Source organism: Schistocerca serialis, chromosome 4 (assembly GCF_023864345.2).
Source record: "Schistocerca serialis cubense isolate TAMUIC-IGC-003099 chromosome 4, iqSchSeri2.2, whole genome shotgun sequence".
NCBI classification, from domain to species: Eukaryota; Metazoa; Arthropoda; class Insecta; order Orthoptera; family Acrididae; genus Schistocerca; species Schistocerca serialis.
In genome coordinates, this window is record NC_064641.1 from 47,453,961 (window position 1) to 47,470,090 (window position 16,130).

At 42.0% G+C, this 16,130-nt stretch overlaps 1 protein-coding gene across 1 annotated transcript in view; it reads left to right on the forward strand.

The window, feature by feature from the left end:
• The window catches only part of LOC126474219 (neural-cadherin-like), a 105,110-nt gene that overhangs the window by 31,046 nt on the left and 57,934 nt on the right, over nucleotides 1–16,130 (forward strand). The window contains exons 9-11 of the mRNA XM_050101683.1: nucleotides 2,143–2,487; nucleotides 13,791–13,904; nucleotides 14,045–14,231. Of these exons, the coding sequence (XP_049957640.1) occupies nucleotides 2,143–2,487; nucleotides 13,791–13,904; nucleotides 14,045–14,231 (646 nt within the window). The remainder of the gene's footprint in view (nucleotides 1–2,142; nucleotides 2,488–13,790; nucleotides 13,905–14,044; nucleotides 14,232–16,130) is intronic.

The following is a 16,130-nucleotide window of genomic DNA, read 5'->3' on the forward strand; positions in this document are numbered from 1 at the left end:
TAGAAGTAGGTAGATATAAGTTACACAACAAAGGTGACAGTGAATGCTTTGACCAAGTGTGACAATTTTAACCTAGGAACATAGATAGATGCAAATGCATTTTTGTACTGTTTGGACTCTTTACTAGATGGCCCTTTCAAACAACCTGAAGATTGTATTTTGATTCCTCGCCACACATACAACTGAATTTTTGTAGCCAAATTAGTCACATTTCAACTGATCTGCTGTAGTACCCAAATACCTCCAACTTACATAGTAACTACACTGACAGAAAAAAAAATTGTGACATCAAGAGGGAGTCATCAACTTAAACGAAAGTTGGTAGGTGTGTTTCTACATCTGAAAGATGATTTCTGTTCAAATTTTGCGCCAGTCACATAAGAGTGGCACTAGTAGCAGGTTTGCTTTAAATACACACAGTAACAGTCATAAGCATAGGTTACTTTTGGGATTGGATGTGGTGAATTGAAATTAGACAATAATGCCTTTCAGATGGCAAAAATGTCATTATGAACACCTCACTCAGCTTGAGCGAGGTTATGTAACAGAGCTATGAGAAACCAGATGTACTTTCCATGATATTGCAGAACAACTTGGCAGGAATGTAGCCACTGTACAAGATTGCTGGCAGCAGTGGGCATGAGAATATACAGTCACAAGAAGATTGGGTTACAGATGATCATGTGCATTACTGAGAGGGAAGGCCACTGTGTTTGGTATACAGCTCTGGTGTATCATATTCCATCTGCAGCAGCAATTTGAGCAGCAGTTGGGACCATGGTGATGCAACCAATTGTCACAGATCAGTTACTTCAAGGACAACTCAGAGCCAGACACCCTGAGCATGCATTCCACTGATCCCAACCCACCACCATTTGCAACTTCATTGGTGTCAAGCAAGAGGTCATTGGAGGACAAGGGGGAGGTCTGTTGTGTTTTTGATGAAAGCTGATTTTGCCTCAGTGCCAGTGATGGTCATATGTTGGTTAGAAGGTCATTTGAGGGCCTGCAAGCAACCTGTCTGCATGCTAGACCCGCTGGACCTACATATAGGGTTACACTCTGGGGTGTGATTTTGAATGATAGCAGGACCACTCGCATGGTTACCCCACACACTCTGACTGCAAATTTTTATGTCAGCCTGGTGACATGATCTGTTGTGCGGCCAGTCATGAACAGCATTTCAGGGGGTATTTTCCAACAGGATAACACTCATCCATATATAATGGCTGTAACCAATGATGCTCTACAGAGTGTTCCCATGTTTCCTTGGCCTAGTTGATCATGAGATATGAGCTCTGTCTCCAATTGAGCACATATAGGACATCATTGGATGACAATTTCAGCGTCATCAACAAACAGCATTAACTGCCCTCGTATTGACCAACCAACTGCAACTGACATCTCATACCTGTACAACATAACGCACATTTTCATGCTTGCATTCAACATTATGATGGTCACACTGGTTTATTTCACATTTGCAATGGATTATCTCTCATTTACATTAACCTGTGATCTTGCAATATTAATCACTTAAGTATGTTACTGAGACAAAGGTATTTCTAAAATGTCATTAATCTGCATTAATTATTTTTTGGTGTTCTGAGTTTTTTTCTGTCAGTGTATAATCAGATGCCAAATATGAGATAAGGGTCATCAATAAAAGATAAAACTTAATACTGACAGCAGATTTATCACATAAATAATATACAAATTACAAGTGAAGCTGATCAGTCTCCTGAAAAGTGACCAATCTTAGTTTTTACACAGAGCATAGAAGCCCTTAGAATAAGCCAAACATAACAGATATATGCAAACCGTTGCAATACTGAGGTTGCTAATGAAATGGTAAAAATAGCTGAATTAGAACCATTGTAGATATAGTGCCCCTCGGGCTTAGATCCATGTGTTGTACAGATTCAGTGTTTAGATTGTTATTCCATGAGATGTATTATTGAATAGAAGAATAATTTTTGGCTTTCACCTTGTTTAGTTTATCATCATATAAATATATTTCTGTAAATATCTGTGTGTTTTTAAATAGAAATAGAGAAGTTTACTTATTAATTCAGTAGATGTGCTTATTTAAATGTTGCCTCAATTAGTGAAAATAAAACCCTCTCTGGTGTTCTCTCACAGATTGTGGACTTGGCTGATCCTCTGCTGTCTGTGGGTACAACTACGGGCTGCTCTCACACAAAGGCAGCATGCAGCCAGCTCAACTGTACAGCACATGGCACATGTCTAGCAGACCTGACAGGAGCAGCACCACAGTGCTGGTGTGATGTGGGATGGAGTGGCCCCAGTTGCTCTGTCCCTACGAAACCCATCACATTCCTGCCTCACAGTTACATTAAGTTTGCACTATCATTTGAACTCAGTCATTTCACCACAGTCATGCAGATGAGATTCAAAACAGAAGAGGTTGAAGGAGAGCTTTTCCGCCTTGCTGACCAGGTCTCACAGGAATATGCCATTCTTGAGGTTTGTGATCAGAGTCTTATTTTCACTGTGTAAAAGAAATGGAAGAATGATGAAATCATACATAATGTAGATGTAGATATTAAGGTTTGCTTGAATTCATATGACATTAAAAAGCATAATAGGTTTAATGACATGTCATATAAGAATAATCCTAACAGAAAAAAATAGTATGGTAGGACAGTTACTGAAACATCAAAGAACAATTAACTATCTGATGAAGGAAATATGGGGGGGGGGGGGGGAGGGGGAGGAGAGAAGAGAGAAACAGACAGAGAGAACAGAGAGAGAGAGAGAGAGAGAGAGAGAGAGAGAGATGCATAATGAAGGAATTATCCAAACGAAATGGACATCAGTAGATGTGATTGTGTATAGGAAAACAAATGATTAAACTTTCAGAAAAAATGGATGATTTATTCAAGAGGAAGAGCTTCACAAACTGAGTAAGTCAAAAATGTGTTGGTGCACTTGTGGTCCTTATGCAAACAGTTATTCAGCTTGGCATTGATTCATATGGTTGTTGGATGTTCTCCTGGGAGAGGGGGGGGGGGGGGGCAGCATCATGCCAAATTCTGTACAATTGGTTCATTACATCTTTAAAATACTGACTTGCTTGGATAGCTCTGCCAATAATGCTCCAAACATTCTCAATTGGAGAGAGATGCAGTGACCTTGCTGACCAAGGTAGGGTTTGGTAAGCACAAAGACAAGCAATAGATACTCTTACCATGTGAAAACACACATTATCTTGCTGAAATGTAAGCCTAGCCCAGGATGGATTTGATGAAAGGCAACAAAACAGGACATAGAACATCACTGATGTAGTGCTGTGCTGTAAAGGTGCTGTGGACTACAACCAAAATGCGCCTGCTATGAAATGAAATAGCACTGTAGACCATCACTTTTGGTTGTCTGGCTGTATAGTGGATGACAGTCAGATTGATATCCCCCACTGTCCCAGGTGTCTCAAAACATGTCTTTTCTTCAAAATATCCACAGGTATGCTGCCGGTCTATAGTGTCCAACGGGCACAATATTTCGGCGATCAAACATGTCGCCATTATCAGGTGAACTGACGGACTGAGCTCCTGTGAACATGCCGGAACGGAGATCCGTACGCTATGGCTGCTCAGAGGGAACTGGGTTCGGTCGCGGCGGCGGCCGATTTAAATACCCTCCGCCCGCAGCGCGCTCCCTCCGCCGTCCGCGCCCAGCGCCACGGTCGCGCGGTGGAACAGATTGCGACAGCGTCTGAGATGACGTCGGTGTGATGGCTCTGTCCGCCGTGGTCGTCACAACTATACGTCTGCTCGATTTACTCTTGATTAACCCGATCGCTGGTTCCCAAGCCTTGCTAAGATTATAGCCACAGTCACGGTTTATGAGGTCGTCATTGGTGCGAATTTCGATGGCCTCTCTAACAACGCTGTCCCAGTATCTCGACGTCTGTACCAGAATCATCGTGCGGTCATACTCCATGGCGTGATTTTCCGACAAACAATGTTCAGCGACCGCTGACTTGCTCGGATACATCAGTCGAGTGTGCCTCTGGTGTTCACGGCATCGATCCTCGACGGTACGCATCGTCTGACCAATATACGACTTGCCACATTGACACGGAATTTGGTACACGCCGGCCTTCCTCAAACCGAGGTCATCTTTGGCGCTCCCCACCAGTGCACGACTTTTATTTGGAGGACAAAACACAGTTCCGACCCGGTGTTTCTTCAGAATGCGGGCGATTTTCCCCAAGAGTGCGCCTGTGTATGGAATAAATGCAGTGCCTACCTCCTCCCTCGTGACTTCATCCATCTCAACAGGTTGTGCTGCAGTGGTTGGGCGGAGAGCACGTTGAATCTGCCACTCTGAGTACCCATTTTTTCGAAATACAGTTCTCAGATGTTCCAATTCCTGGGGTAGACTCTCTGCATCAGAGATAGTGCGCGCCCTATGTACTAGAGTTTTAAGTACCCCATTCCTCTGTGAAGGGTGGTGGCAGCTGTCTGCATGCAAATACAGATCAGTGTGCGTAGCCTTCCGATACACCCCATGACCTAGGGTGCCGTCAGCCCTTCTCTTGACCAAGACGTCAAGGAAAGGTAATTTACCCTCCGTTTCAGTCTCCATAGTGAATTTGATGTTGGGGTGTATGGAGTTTAGATGTGTAAGGAAGTCAAGGAGTTTATCCATACCATGTGGCCAGATGACGAACGTGTCGTCCACGTAACGGAAAAAGCAAGTAGGTTTCCATACGGATGACGACAGGGCTTCCTCCTCGAAGTTCTCCATGTACAAATTCGCTACCACCGGTGAGAGTGGGCTACCCATGGCGACTCCCTCCATTTGTTTGTAGTATTCTCATAGAACATCTGAGAACTGTATTTCGAAAAAATGGGTACTCAGAGTGGCAGATTCAACGTGCTCAACCACTGCAGCACAACCTGTTGAGATGGATGAAGTCACGAGGGAGGAGGTAGGCACTGCATTTATTCCATACACAGGCGCACTCTCGGGGAAAATCGCCCGCATTCTGAAGAAACACCGGATCGGAACTGTGTTTTGTCATCCAAATAAAACTCGTACACTGGTGGGGAGCGCCAAAGATGACCTCGGTTTGAGGAAGGCCGGCGTGTACCAGATTCCGTGTCAATGTGGCAAGTCGTATATTGGTCAGACGATGCGTACCGTCGAGGATCGATGCCGTGAACACCAGAGGCACACTCGACTGATGTATCCGAGCAAGTCGGCAGTCGCTGAACATTGTTTGTCGGAAAATCATGCCATGGAGTATGACCGCACGAGGATTCTGGTACAGACGTCGAGATACTGGGACAGCGTTGTTAGAGAGGCCATCGAAATTCGCACCAATGATGACCTCATAAACCGTGACTGTGGCTATAATCTTAGCAAGGCTTGGGAACCAGCGATCGGGTTAATCAAGAGTAAATCGAGCAGACGTATAGTTGTGACGACCACGGCGGACAGAGCCATCACACCGACGTCATCTCAGACGCCGTCGCAATCTGTTCCACCGCGTGACCGTGGCGCTGGGCACGGACGGCGGAGGGAGCGCGCTGCGGGCGGAGGGTATTTAAATCGGCCGCCGCCGCGACCGAACCCAGTTCCCTCTGAGCAGCCATAGCGTACGGATCTCCGTGCCGGCACGTTCACAGGAGCTCAGTCCGTCAGTTCACCTGATGATGGCGACATGTTTGATCGCCGAAATATTGTGCCCGTTGGACACTATAGACCGGCAGCATACCCGTGGATATTTTGATTATCAAATACGCAGGGAGAAACTCAAGAATCACATGTCTTTTCTTGTCATTGAGGGTCACTTTGAAGTGGGCTCATCACTGAAGACAATTCTACTCCAGTCAATGAGATTCCATGCCCAAATGACCAACAAAGACATGTCAAGAGATGCCATAGCTAACAATGAGATACTAACTTGACTGCCACGCACCGTATGCCCCAACAGCCACAAGTGACCATCTGGTTTTCATTTAATTTCATAGCAGGACCTCTTTGGTTCTCATCTGCACAACCCTTACAGCACATCAGTACATCAATTATATTCTATGTCCCATTTTGTTCCATTTTGTTGCCCTTCATAACAAGGCACCCAGAACTTACACTTCAGCAAAATCATTTCCTTCTGCACAAGTTAAGAGTTTCTACAGCCCATTTTCATGGTTGTCAAACCCTACCATGGCCAGCAAGGTCATCAGATGTCTGGCCAATCAAGAATGTTTGGAGCATTAACAGGAGGGACCCCAAACCAGTTCAGCACTTTGATGATCTAACATGCCAAATGGGCAGAATTTGGCTCAATTTCCCTCAGGAGGACATCCAACAACTCTATCAGGGCCAAACCAGGTAACTGCCTGCATAAGACCCAGAGGTGGATCAACAAATTAATGACTTGCTCAGTTGGTGAGACTCTTTCTCTTGAATAAATTATCAGATTTTTCTTATATTGTAATCATTTGTTTGTCTGTACATGTATGTCACATTCACTGATTTCCATCCCATTTGGGTAATTCATGGTGCATCTCTTTTCTGTCTTAGAGTGTATTTAATTTATGGTGGTGGTGGTGGTGGTTAGTGTTTAACGTCCCGTCGACAACGAGGTCATTAGAGACGGAGCGCAAGCTCGGGTTAGGGAAGGATTGGGAAGGAAATCGGCCGTGCCCTTTCGAAGGAACCATCCCGGCATTTGCCTGAAACAATTTAGGGAAATAACGGAAAACCTAAATCAGGATGGCTGGAGACGGGATTGAACAGTCGTCCTCCCGAATGCGAGTCCAGTGTGCTAACCACTGCGCCACCTCGCTCGGTACTTAATTTATGACCCTCTACTTTTGCATAGTCAAGTTACACACAAAACTTGTGGGGATCCCCCTGATTTATTTGATAAAGTGAGATCTGTTACAGAACATTCCTGGATTAGTGCAAACTACTTAAAGTAACCATCCCAACCAAAATACAGTGTACACAATATTGGAGTTCCACCAATAACAAACAGGGTCCAAAGTAAAACAAATCAATATGCTGGTTGCTGCACTCTTCATTGATTTTATTACAGCTGACTCTGACTTCCCCTAGGTTGGCTTATGTGCAATGTCTGACGTAATTTCATCAGAGGACACTCCTGATGACAAGTAGTAGTGGTGCCGCAGTAATCAATAGCAATGTTTCAAAGTGACATAGTGATGTCAGGTGGCACTACTACATCCACCATCCCCTCCCCCCTGGCAATGGCTACTGAGAGAGAAGAATGTAGGTTGTGTATAGCCTGGAGGGTCCGTCACTGGGACAGATAATGGATCAATGTCCATGGATGCTGCTGCAGAAGGATGGGGCAGGACGAGGCACAGTGGGAGTTCAAGAGTCACCCTAGCTGCAGGGCTCACTGAGGCAAGGAAAAAGCCAGCTATTAATCAGGATGGCAGAGATGAAATTGACTTCAAGGATGTCTCAAGAGTCTGTGGGTGAATCACATAGTATCCATAATGGACACAGGACAGATGGAGATTGTCTTCAAATACAGGTAGGGTGGCATTCAAACTCACAGGCCCCAACTGGGAGCACCCACACAGAAGGAAAAGGCTTTGATGGCAATGTGCACTAACAGTGGGTGGCACATTTCTGTGTGGGTGTGGTGGGGTTGGCTATGAAGCCTCTCTCAAGTAGGGCCTTCAATAGGGGTGGCCTTAAAAGTTGCAATAAAACCACAGAGGGCATTATGTGGGGGTATCTGACACCATTTTCTTGTGGGTGGCAGCCATGATGTAATCTTGCATTTGTTAGAGGTCACTGACCAGGAGACTGAACCCCAAATACGTCAAGGATAGTTGCAAGAAAACACACTTGTGCGGACTGCATTTTATTCCTTTTGCTGCAGATGTCTGGAACAGGAGCTCAAGGTTATGGAGATGGTGCTCTGGAGTTGCACCTCTAACCAAGATATCACAAAGATATGTGGCACAGTTTGGAATACCTTGTAGTAAATAATCCATAAAACACTGTAATATGGCCAGGGCCAACACAATTCTAAAAGGCAACTGATTTTTACGGTAGAGGTCATGTGGAGTATTGAGTACTAGGAAAGCTTGTGCTGTTGTGGCCAAGAGAATTTGAAACCATTTATCTGCAAGATCAGGTTTACTGAATAAGGTGCTTTGGAAACAACAGGGTGGGTAGGGGATGTGCTTCCACTTCAGCTTTTGTATTTATCATTACTGTACTGGAGTGGATCAGTAGTTCACAGACAGTGGTAGAGAACAGGTGCAGAAGATGAAGGCAACCAGAGGCGACAATAATTTACTAACTCTCAAGTTAGACAGGCATAGAGACTGTGTGCGCAAAGGAGATGGGCAGATGCCAATGAATCTCATGGTGGGATGAGTCAGCAATGATGTGCTGATGTTAGTGCTTTCATCCACACAGCTCACCAGTGACCTTGCCAGTTGAGCATTTCAACTACCTCATAATGCAGTGTCAAGCTGCAACACCTCTGCTCTCATAACTGTGTGAAGCAAGTCAATTCCAGTGTTGCCCAGGCTCGAACAGCAGATTGGTGGTTGTAGGATGCTGTCAGAGTACAGGTGTTTTGGGCTGACCTTAGTTTGATCTGTGAGGTTGCAGATGGAACCCCAGATTGGCGGTCAAGTCATGACAGCAAAAGAATGTTGGCAGCCTTACGTTGAAAGCCAACGCAGAGTGGACACCAATTCAAAGTCACCCACTGTACCATAGTCAGACTCGCCAAATGGTTAGCTTTTATACATGAAAGGGCATATCTTGTTGTGGGGAGGTCACATATGCAGCACGCCAAGCACCACTAAAATGCCTCTAATGCCAGCTATTGCCCCAGCACTTAGGTGGTAGTTGTGCAGCCACTGGCATGGCTTCATGCTGAGCCAGTGTCACTTGGTCAACATCTGGATTTTGGCATTGGGCCCTGGTTTGAGTCTATGTCACTGCATTATTTTAAAATCATCACAAGGTCTCAAGGTGCCTTTGTATCTGCATACTGTTACCAATGGAGTGGTCCATTGACTATGGGGAATAGGCGTTAACACATCTTTATGATTAAGTGGGTCAAGTTCTGTTTTGAGGGCATCCTTTAAGCTAAGAGGCACCCAGCACACTTTTGAAGAAACATTGGGCAGCTGTCACTTTAAACGTGATGTGGGCTTTGAAATCAGTTAGTTTCCCTAATACAGATAGAAAATTTGATGATCACAGAGAGTTTTTTGGGGGTGAAAGGCAATTCACATATTTGTGAACCCTAAACCAAAACTTGAAAAAAATCTATCGCAAAAAGACTGTCCACTTTGTGTCAGATACCAAAAGAAAATTTACTGGATGAATGACTTGGTTGTAAATGAGTAAAACTGAAAACTTTCCTAGCAAGAGCACATGATGACATCCACACCCTCAAAGAGGTCTCTCGACAGCAACTCTAAACTTAAGGAAGTTCCAACCACAATATTATGAGTCTATTTTCAGGACCTTGCCAGATGATGTACACTAAATAAGCAAAATTTATTTTTTAATAGGAACATCTATTTGAATCAATTCAGCATAAAAAAATCCACAATAATATTGCAAAAAGGATAGATGGCTACTCACCACATTGAGGAGATGGTGAGTTGCAGACATACACAACAAAAAGAATGCTATATTTTGTGTCATCTTGATGTTACTATAGGCTTGTACCATGGGAAGCAAGGAGAGGATGTTATTGGTGGCTGGTGTCCTCTCTTTATGACACAACTGCCTGCATGTATTAACAGGGTTCTTTATTCATAAGAACAAGATGTTATTTAACTTAAGATACTCCAGGTGTTGTGGTACAAGCTCTTCCTTAATAGTCCACATTAGCCTCACTGCTGGTGAAGTACATATCGAGCTATGCACACTACACTGGTCGCTATGGGCTGCCTGAGTCTGAGCTAGAGGCTGAGCTGTGACTGCAATTCCCACTGGGCTGCAACTGATGACTCCACTCAACTCACTGGATGACTGATTTGGTGTGTGTGACAGACTGGCCCCTCCTGTCTGTGGCAGCGAACCAAATACTAGCAGTCGAGAGAGTGTTGGCGATGCGTTTCTTTTGAGTTTCTCTTTGGCCTCTATCGATCTCTCTGCTGCCTGATGTGCTGGTGACAGCTTGCACCAGCATACTTTACATTTTAGCTTTGTGCCAAAAGGCCATGATGGTGTCCTCTTGGGTGAAATATTCCGGAGGTAAAATAATCCCCCATTCGGATCTCCAGGCGGGGACTACTCAAGAGGATGTCGTTATCAGGAGAAAGGAAACTGGCGTTCTACGGATCAGAGTGTGAAATGTCAGATCCCTTAATCAGGCAGGTAGGTTAGAAAATTTAAAAAGGGAAATGGATAGGTTAAAGTTAGATATAGAGGGAATTAGTGAAGTTCGGTGGAAGGAGGAACAAGACTTCTGGTCAGGTGAATACAGGGTTGTAAATACAAAAACAAATAGGGGTAATGCAGGAGTAGGTTTAATAATGAATAGAAAAATAGGAATGCGGGAAAGCTACTACAAACAGGATAGTGAACGCATTATTGTGGCCAAGATAGATACGAAGCCCACGCCTACTACAGTAGTACAAATTTATATGCCATCTAGCTCTACAGATGACGAAGAAATTGAAGAAATGTATGCTAAAATAAAAGAAATTATTCAGATTGTGAAGGGAGGCGAAAATTTAATAGTCATGGGTGACTGGAATTTGGCAGTAGAAAAAGGGAGAGAAGGAAATGTAGTAGGTGAATATGGATTGGGGGTAAAAAATGAAAGAGGAAGCCGCCTGGTAGAATTTTGCACAGAGCACAACTTAATCATAGCTAACACTTGGTTCAAGAATCATGAAAGAAGGTTGTATACATGGAAGAAGCCTGAAGATACTGACAGGTTTCAGATAGATTATATAATGGTAAGACAGAGATTTAGGAACCAGGTTTTAAATTGTAAGACATTTCCAGGGGCAGATGTGGATTCTGACCACAATCTATTGGTTATGACCTGTAGATTAAAATTGAGGAAACTGCAAAAAGGTGGGAATTTAAGGAGATGGGACCTGGATAAACTGACTAAACCAGAGGTTGTAGAGAGTTTCAGGGAGAGCATAAGGGAACAATTGACAGGAATGTGGGAAAGAAATACAGTAGAAGAAGAATGGGTAGCTTTGAGGGATGAAGTAGTGAAGGCAGCAGAGGATCAAGTAGGTAAAAAGACAAGAGCTAGTAGAAATCCTTGGGTAACAGAAGAAATACTGAATTTGAAAGGAGAAAATATAAAAACGCAGTAAATGAAGCAGGCAAAAAGGAATACAACAAAAATGAGATCGACAGTAAGTGCAAAATGGCTAAGCAGGCATGGCTAGAGGACAAATGTAAGGATGTAGAGGCTTATCTCACTAGGGGTAAGATAGATACTGCCTACAGGAAAATTAAAGAGACCTTTGGAGAAAAGAGAACCACTTGTATGAATATCAAAAGCTCAGATGGAAACCCAGTTCTAAGCAAAGAAGGGAAAGCAGAAAGGTGGAAGGAGTATATAGAGGGTCTATACAAGAGCGATGTACTTGAGGACACTATTATGGAAATGGAAGAGGATGTAGATGAACATGAAATGGGAGATATAATACTGCGTGAAGAGTTTGACAGAGCACTGAAAGACCTGAGTCGAAACAAGGCCCCGGGAGTAGACAACATTCCATTAGAACTACTGACAGCCTTGGGAGAGCCAGTCCTGACGAAACTCTACCATCTGGTGAGCAAGATGTATGAAACAGGCGAAATACACTCAGACTTCAAGAAGAATATAATAATTCCAATCCCAAAGAAAGTAGGTGTTGACAAATGTTAAAATTACTGAACTATCAGTTTAATAAGTCACGGCTGCAAAATACTAACGCGAATACTTTACAGACGAATGGAAAAACTAGTAGAAGCCGACCTCGGGGAAGATCAGTTTGGATTCCATAGAAATGTTGGAACACGTGAGGCAATACTTACCCTACGACTTATTTTAGAAGCTAGATTAAGAAAAGGCAAACCTACATTTCTAGCATTTGTAGACTTGGAGAAAGCTTTTGACAGTGTTGACTGGAATATGCTCTTTCAAATTCTGAAGGTGGCAGGGGTAAAATACAGGGAGCGAAAGGCTATTTACAATTTGTACAGAAACCAGATGGCAGTTATAAGAGTCGAGGGACATGAAAGGGAAGCAGTGGTTGGGAAGGGAGTGAGGCAGGGTTGTAGTCTCTCCCCGATGTTATTCAATCTGTATATTGAGCAAGCAGTGAAGGAAACAAAAGAAAAATTTGGAGTAGGTATTAAAATCCATGGAGAAGAAATAAAAACTTTGAGGTTTGCCGATGACATTGTAATTCTGTCAGAGACAGCAAAGGACTTGGAAGAGCAGTTGAATGGAATGGATAGTGTCTTGAAAGGAGGATATAAGATGAACATCAACAAAAGCAAAACGACGATAATGGAATGTAGTCGAATTAAGTCGGTTGATGCTGAGGGAATTAGATTAGGAAATAAGACACTTAAAGTAGTAAAGGAGTTTTGCTATTTGGGGAGCAAAATAACTGATGATGGTCGAAGTAGAAAGGATATAAAATGTAAACTGGCAATGGCAAGGAAAGCGTTTCTGAAGAAGAGAAATTTGTTAACATCGAGTATAGATTTGAGTGTCAGGAAGTCATTTCTGAAAGTATTGGTATGGAGTGTAGCCATGTATGGAAATGAAACATGGACGATAAATAGTTTGGACAAGAAGAGAATAGAAGCTTTTGAAATGTGGTGCTACAGAAGAATGCTGAAGATTAGATGGGTAGATCACATAACTAATGAGGAAGTACTGAATAGGATTGGGGAGAAGAGAAGTTTGTGGCACAACTTGACTATAAGAAGGGATCGGTTGGTATGACATGTGTTGAGGCATCAGGGGATCACCAATTTGGTATTGGAGGACAGTGTGGAGGGGAAAAATCGTAGAGGGAGACCAAGAGATGAATACACTAAGCAAATTCAGAAGGATGTAGGTTGCAATAGGTACTGGGAGATGAAATAGCCTGCACAGGATAGAGTAGCATGGCAAGCTGCATCAAACCAGTCTCAGGACTGAAGACCACAACAACAACAACAACAACAACCAAAAGGCCTTCATCTGAAGTAGAAGGCACACACACATTCACACAAGCACAACTCACACATGACCACTGTCTTTGGCTGCTGTGACTGGACTGTGGCCATGTGTGACCACGTGGTTGGAGCTGTGCTTTTGTGAATGTGTGTGTGCTTTCTACTTCAGAAAAGGCCTTTTGGCTGAAAGCTAAAATGTATGGTGTTCTTTTCGTTGTGCATGTGTATGATTCAGCATCAGCTCTACATGCTCAGTCATAAACAATTCTTTTCAAGATATTGTGTTATTCCATCCTGGATATTTCATTGTTTCATAAATCCACAAAAACTTTTATGAAACTGCATCCCTTTAAAGTGCTTGGAATTAATGTTGCCCAATGTGAACCACATGGAGGGTGTGCGTGCAGGCTTTGCAAATCATCACGTGGCTTTGATGAACAAAAGATTTTTCATCATACAAGAAAAAGGAGATACTTTTGGCTAAAAAGTGCAAAATACAACATATGCTTCTAAGTGGTTTTACAGTTCTTTATATATCTACATGTAATGGTGCAATTTTTTCACTTTCTTGTTTATTTTCGGTGTCACATGAATAATGAGTTCCCCATCTTTTCTAGATAAGAAATGGAAGCTTATGTTTCCGTTACAACCTCAACAGCATACATACTGAAGAACAGTCTGTCTGCTTAAGTTATGTTAACATCAGCGATGGCAACTGGCATACTGTAAAGGCAAGTAATGGGATTCCTTCACTTTTTCTTAAAAAAATTAAGTTTCTTGTATGTGTAGTTACAATTATTTTTAAAGTAAAGCTACACTATAATCTTGTGGACATATGAGCATTTATTAATCTAACTCATTTGGATTTCAGATTTCACGTTATGGCTCACTATCTATCCTCCAGTTAGATGATGGTGAATTTACTAGATATAATCAGACCACCTCATTTGAAGGACATCAGCTATTAGTTGTTGATAAACAGGAAGGCGTGCATGCAGGTGGAAAAGCAGAGTACCTAGGCATGAATACATTGGAAATTTTTGCTGATTATAAGAATGGTAAGATCTGTTCATAAGTTGTTTCACTCAGTTTACAAATCATGATCAGAGATGAAATGGATATCAGGCACCTATCAAGTATCTAACCTATCTGGCTTAATTTTACTACCTGACCAAATAGCAGATAGTATATTAATATCTGGCACATGCCGATTTTCAACAAATTATTAAAATTTCAGAAAACTGACTTTCTTTAATTCACATGTAAGATACTCTAAACACAAATAAAGTCACAATATCTTCAAATAAAAACACAGTTTATTATTAATGTTAATGAAAAATAAGTTAGTACTCATGCTGAAGTATAGGCAAATTATGGTGAATGAACAGAAATATCTTTCCATTAATAGGTAATAAGTGGTTTCACTTGTATTCATAAACAAGGCGTGATTCATAGAAAAGTCTTTTAGGTTGCTGATAGATACATTCTGACAAACTTTGTCATATTTGGATACTGTGTTGCATTAGGTGACCACAACTGGATCTTTATAGTTTGTGGAACCTTTTCCAAATACACACTAAGGTGACAAAAGTCATAAAGTATTTATTTATTTGTCCATGAGACCTTGTTGGTATGTAGAATGTACATAAGATGTTGGACATCATTTAATACAGAATTCTTTCTATCATTTTAGCATCATTAATCTCTTGTGGTTACACTACTTATTACTGTTGCATTATTTGTATTTGTTCAGTGATTACAATGTTACTATGGTTTCAGTGGCTAAGACTGGTGAATTATTATTCATACTGGCACATTATTATTTATCAAAATACTCTTTCAGTCTGCAGAAGCAGTGATCAATTAGATACTCCTTTACTGCAGCTTTGAACCTTGCTGTGGTGTTGATTGATTGTATGTTACTTGGCAGTTTCCTGAATATTTATTGTCCAAGGTGTAGAACTCCAGTTAGGCAAAGCTTAGTTTTTTTTATGGTGCATATGGAAATCCATTTTTTGCCTTGTTTTTGAGCATGTACATCTTCATTTTTGAGGAAGAGTGTGGAATCTGCAGTTTTCTGAAGAGTGGCTTGCAAGATTTTCAGTTTGGCACTTTCTATGATTCTTCTGATTCTTTTTTGGATTCTAAATAGCTTGATGGTATTTGGAGAAGCTCCCTAGAAAATGACTCCATACTTCAGCATTGATTGGACACTTGCATAGCACACACTTTTTAGGTAGTCTTTACTACAGCAGCTTTAGAGGATCCTCATTACATAGCAGAATGTGTTCAATTTTTTGCTAAGATTGTCAATATGACATTATCCTGGATGCACAGCCCAAGAAACTTTGCCAGGTCAACTCTATGTACAGCTTTGTTTGACAGCTGGATATTTATAGTTTGTGGAGCCTTTTCCTTGACACTATGGAAATTGATTGCTACAGTTTTTCCTTCATTTATGATTAACATATTGTATGTGAACCATTCTGCTATGCTATCCATTGTCTTTGTTGTGTTTTCTTATAGTAGGTTTTCTGATTTTGTAGTAATGAGAAAGCTCGTGGCATCAGAAAACTGGTAAGCTTTTTGACACTGTACGTTTATTTGTAGGTCACTTACATATAGGAGGATCAGAACTTGTTCCAGTACTGACCCTTGGGGAACATCATATTTCATGCCTTGGTAATCTCACTAATGGTTTGTGATGTTGCAGCAAGTCAATATGTTGTATTTCCACTGTTTGTTTCTATCTGCAAAGCTATGACCTGACCAAGTCATTAGGTATGGCTCTTATGGCTAGTTGATTTAATTTCTGTAGGAGTGCTTCATGACCTATAATACTGAATGCTTTTGACAAGTCGAGGTATACACCAGTGATATAATCACCACTGTCCACTGTCTGGTAAATTTCACTTAAGAATTCATAGGTAACACTATTGGTTGAGTGGTTCTTCCTA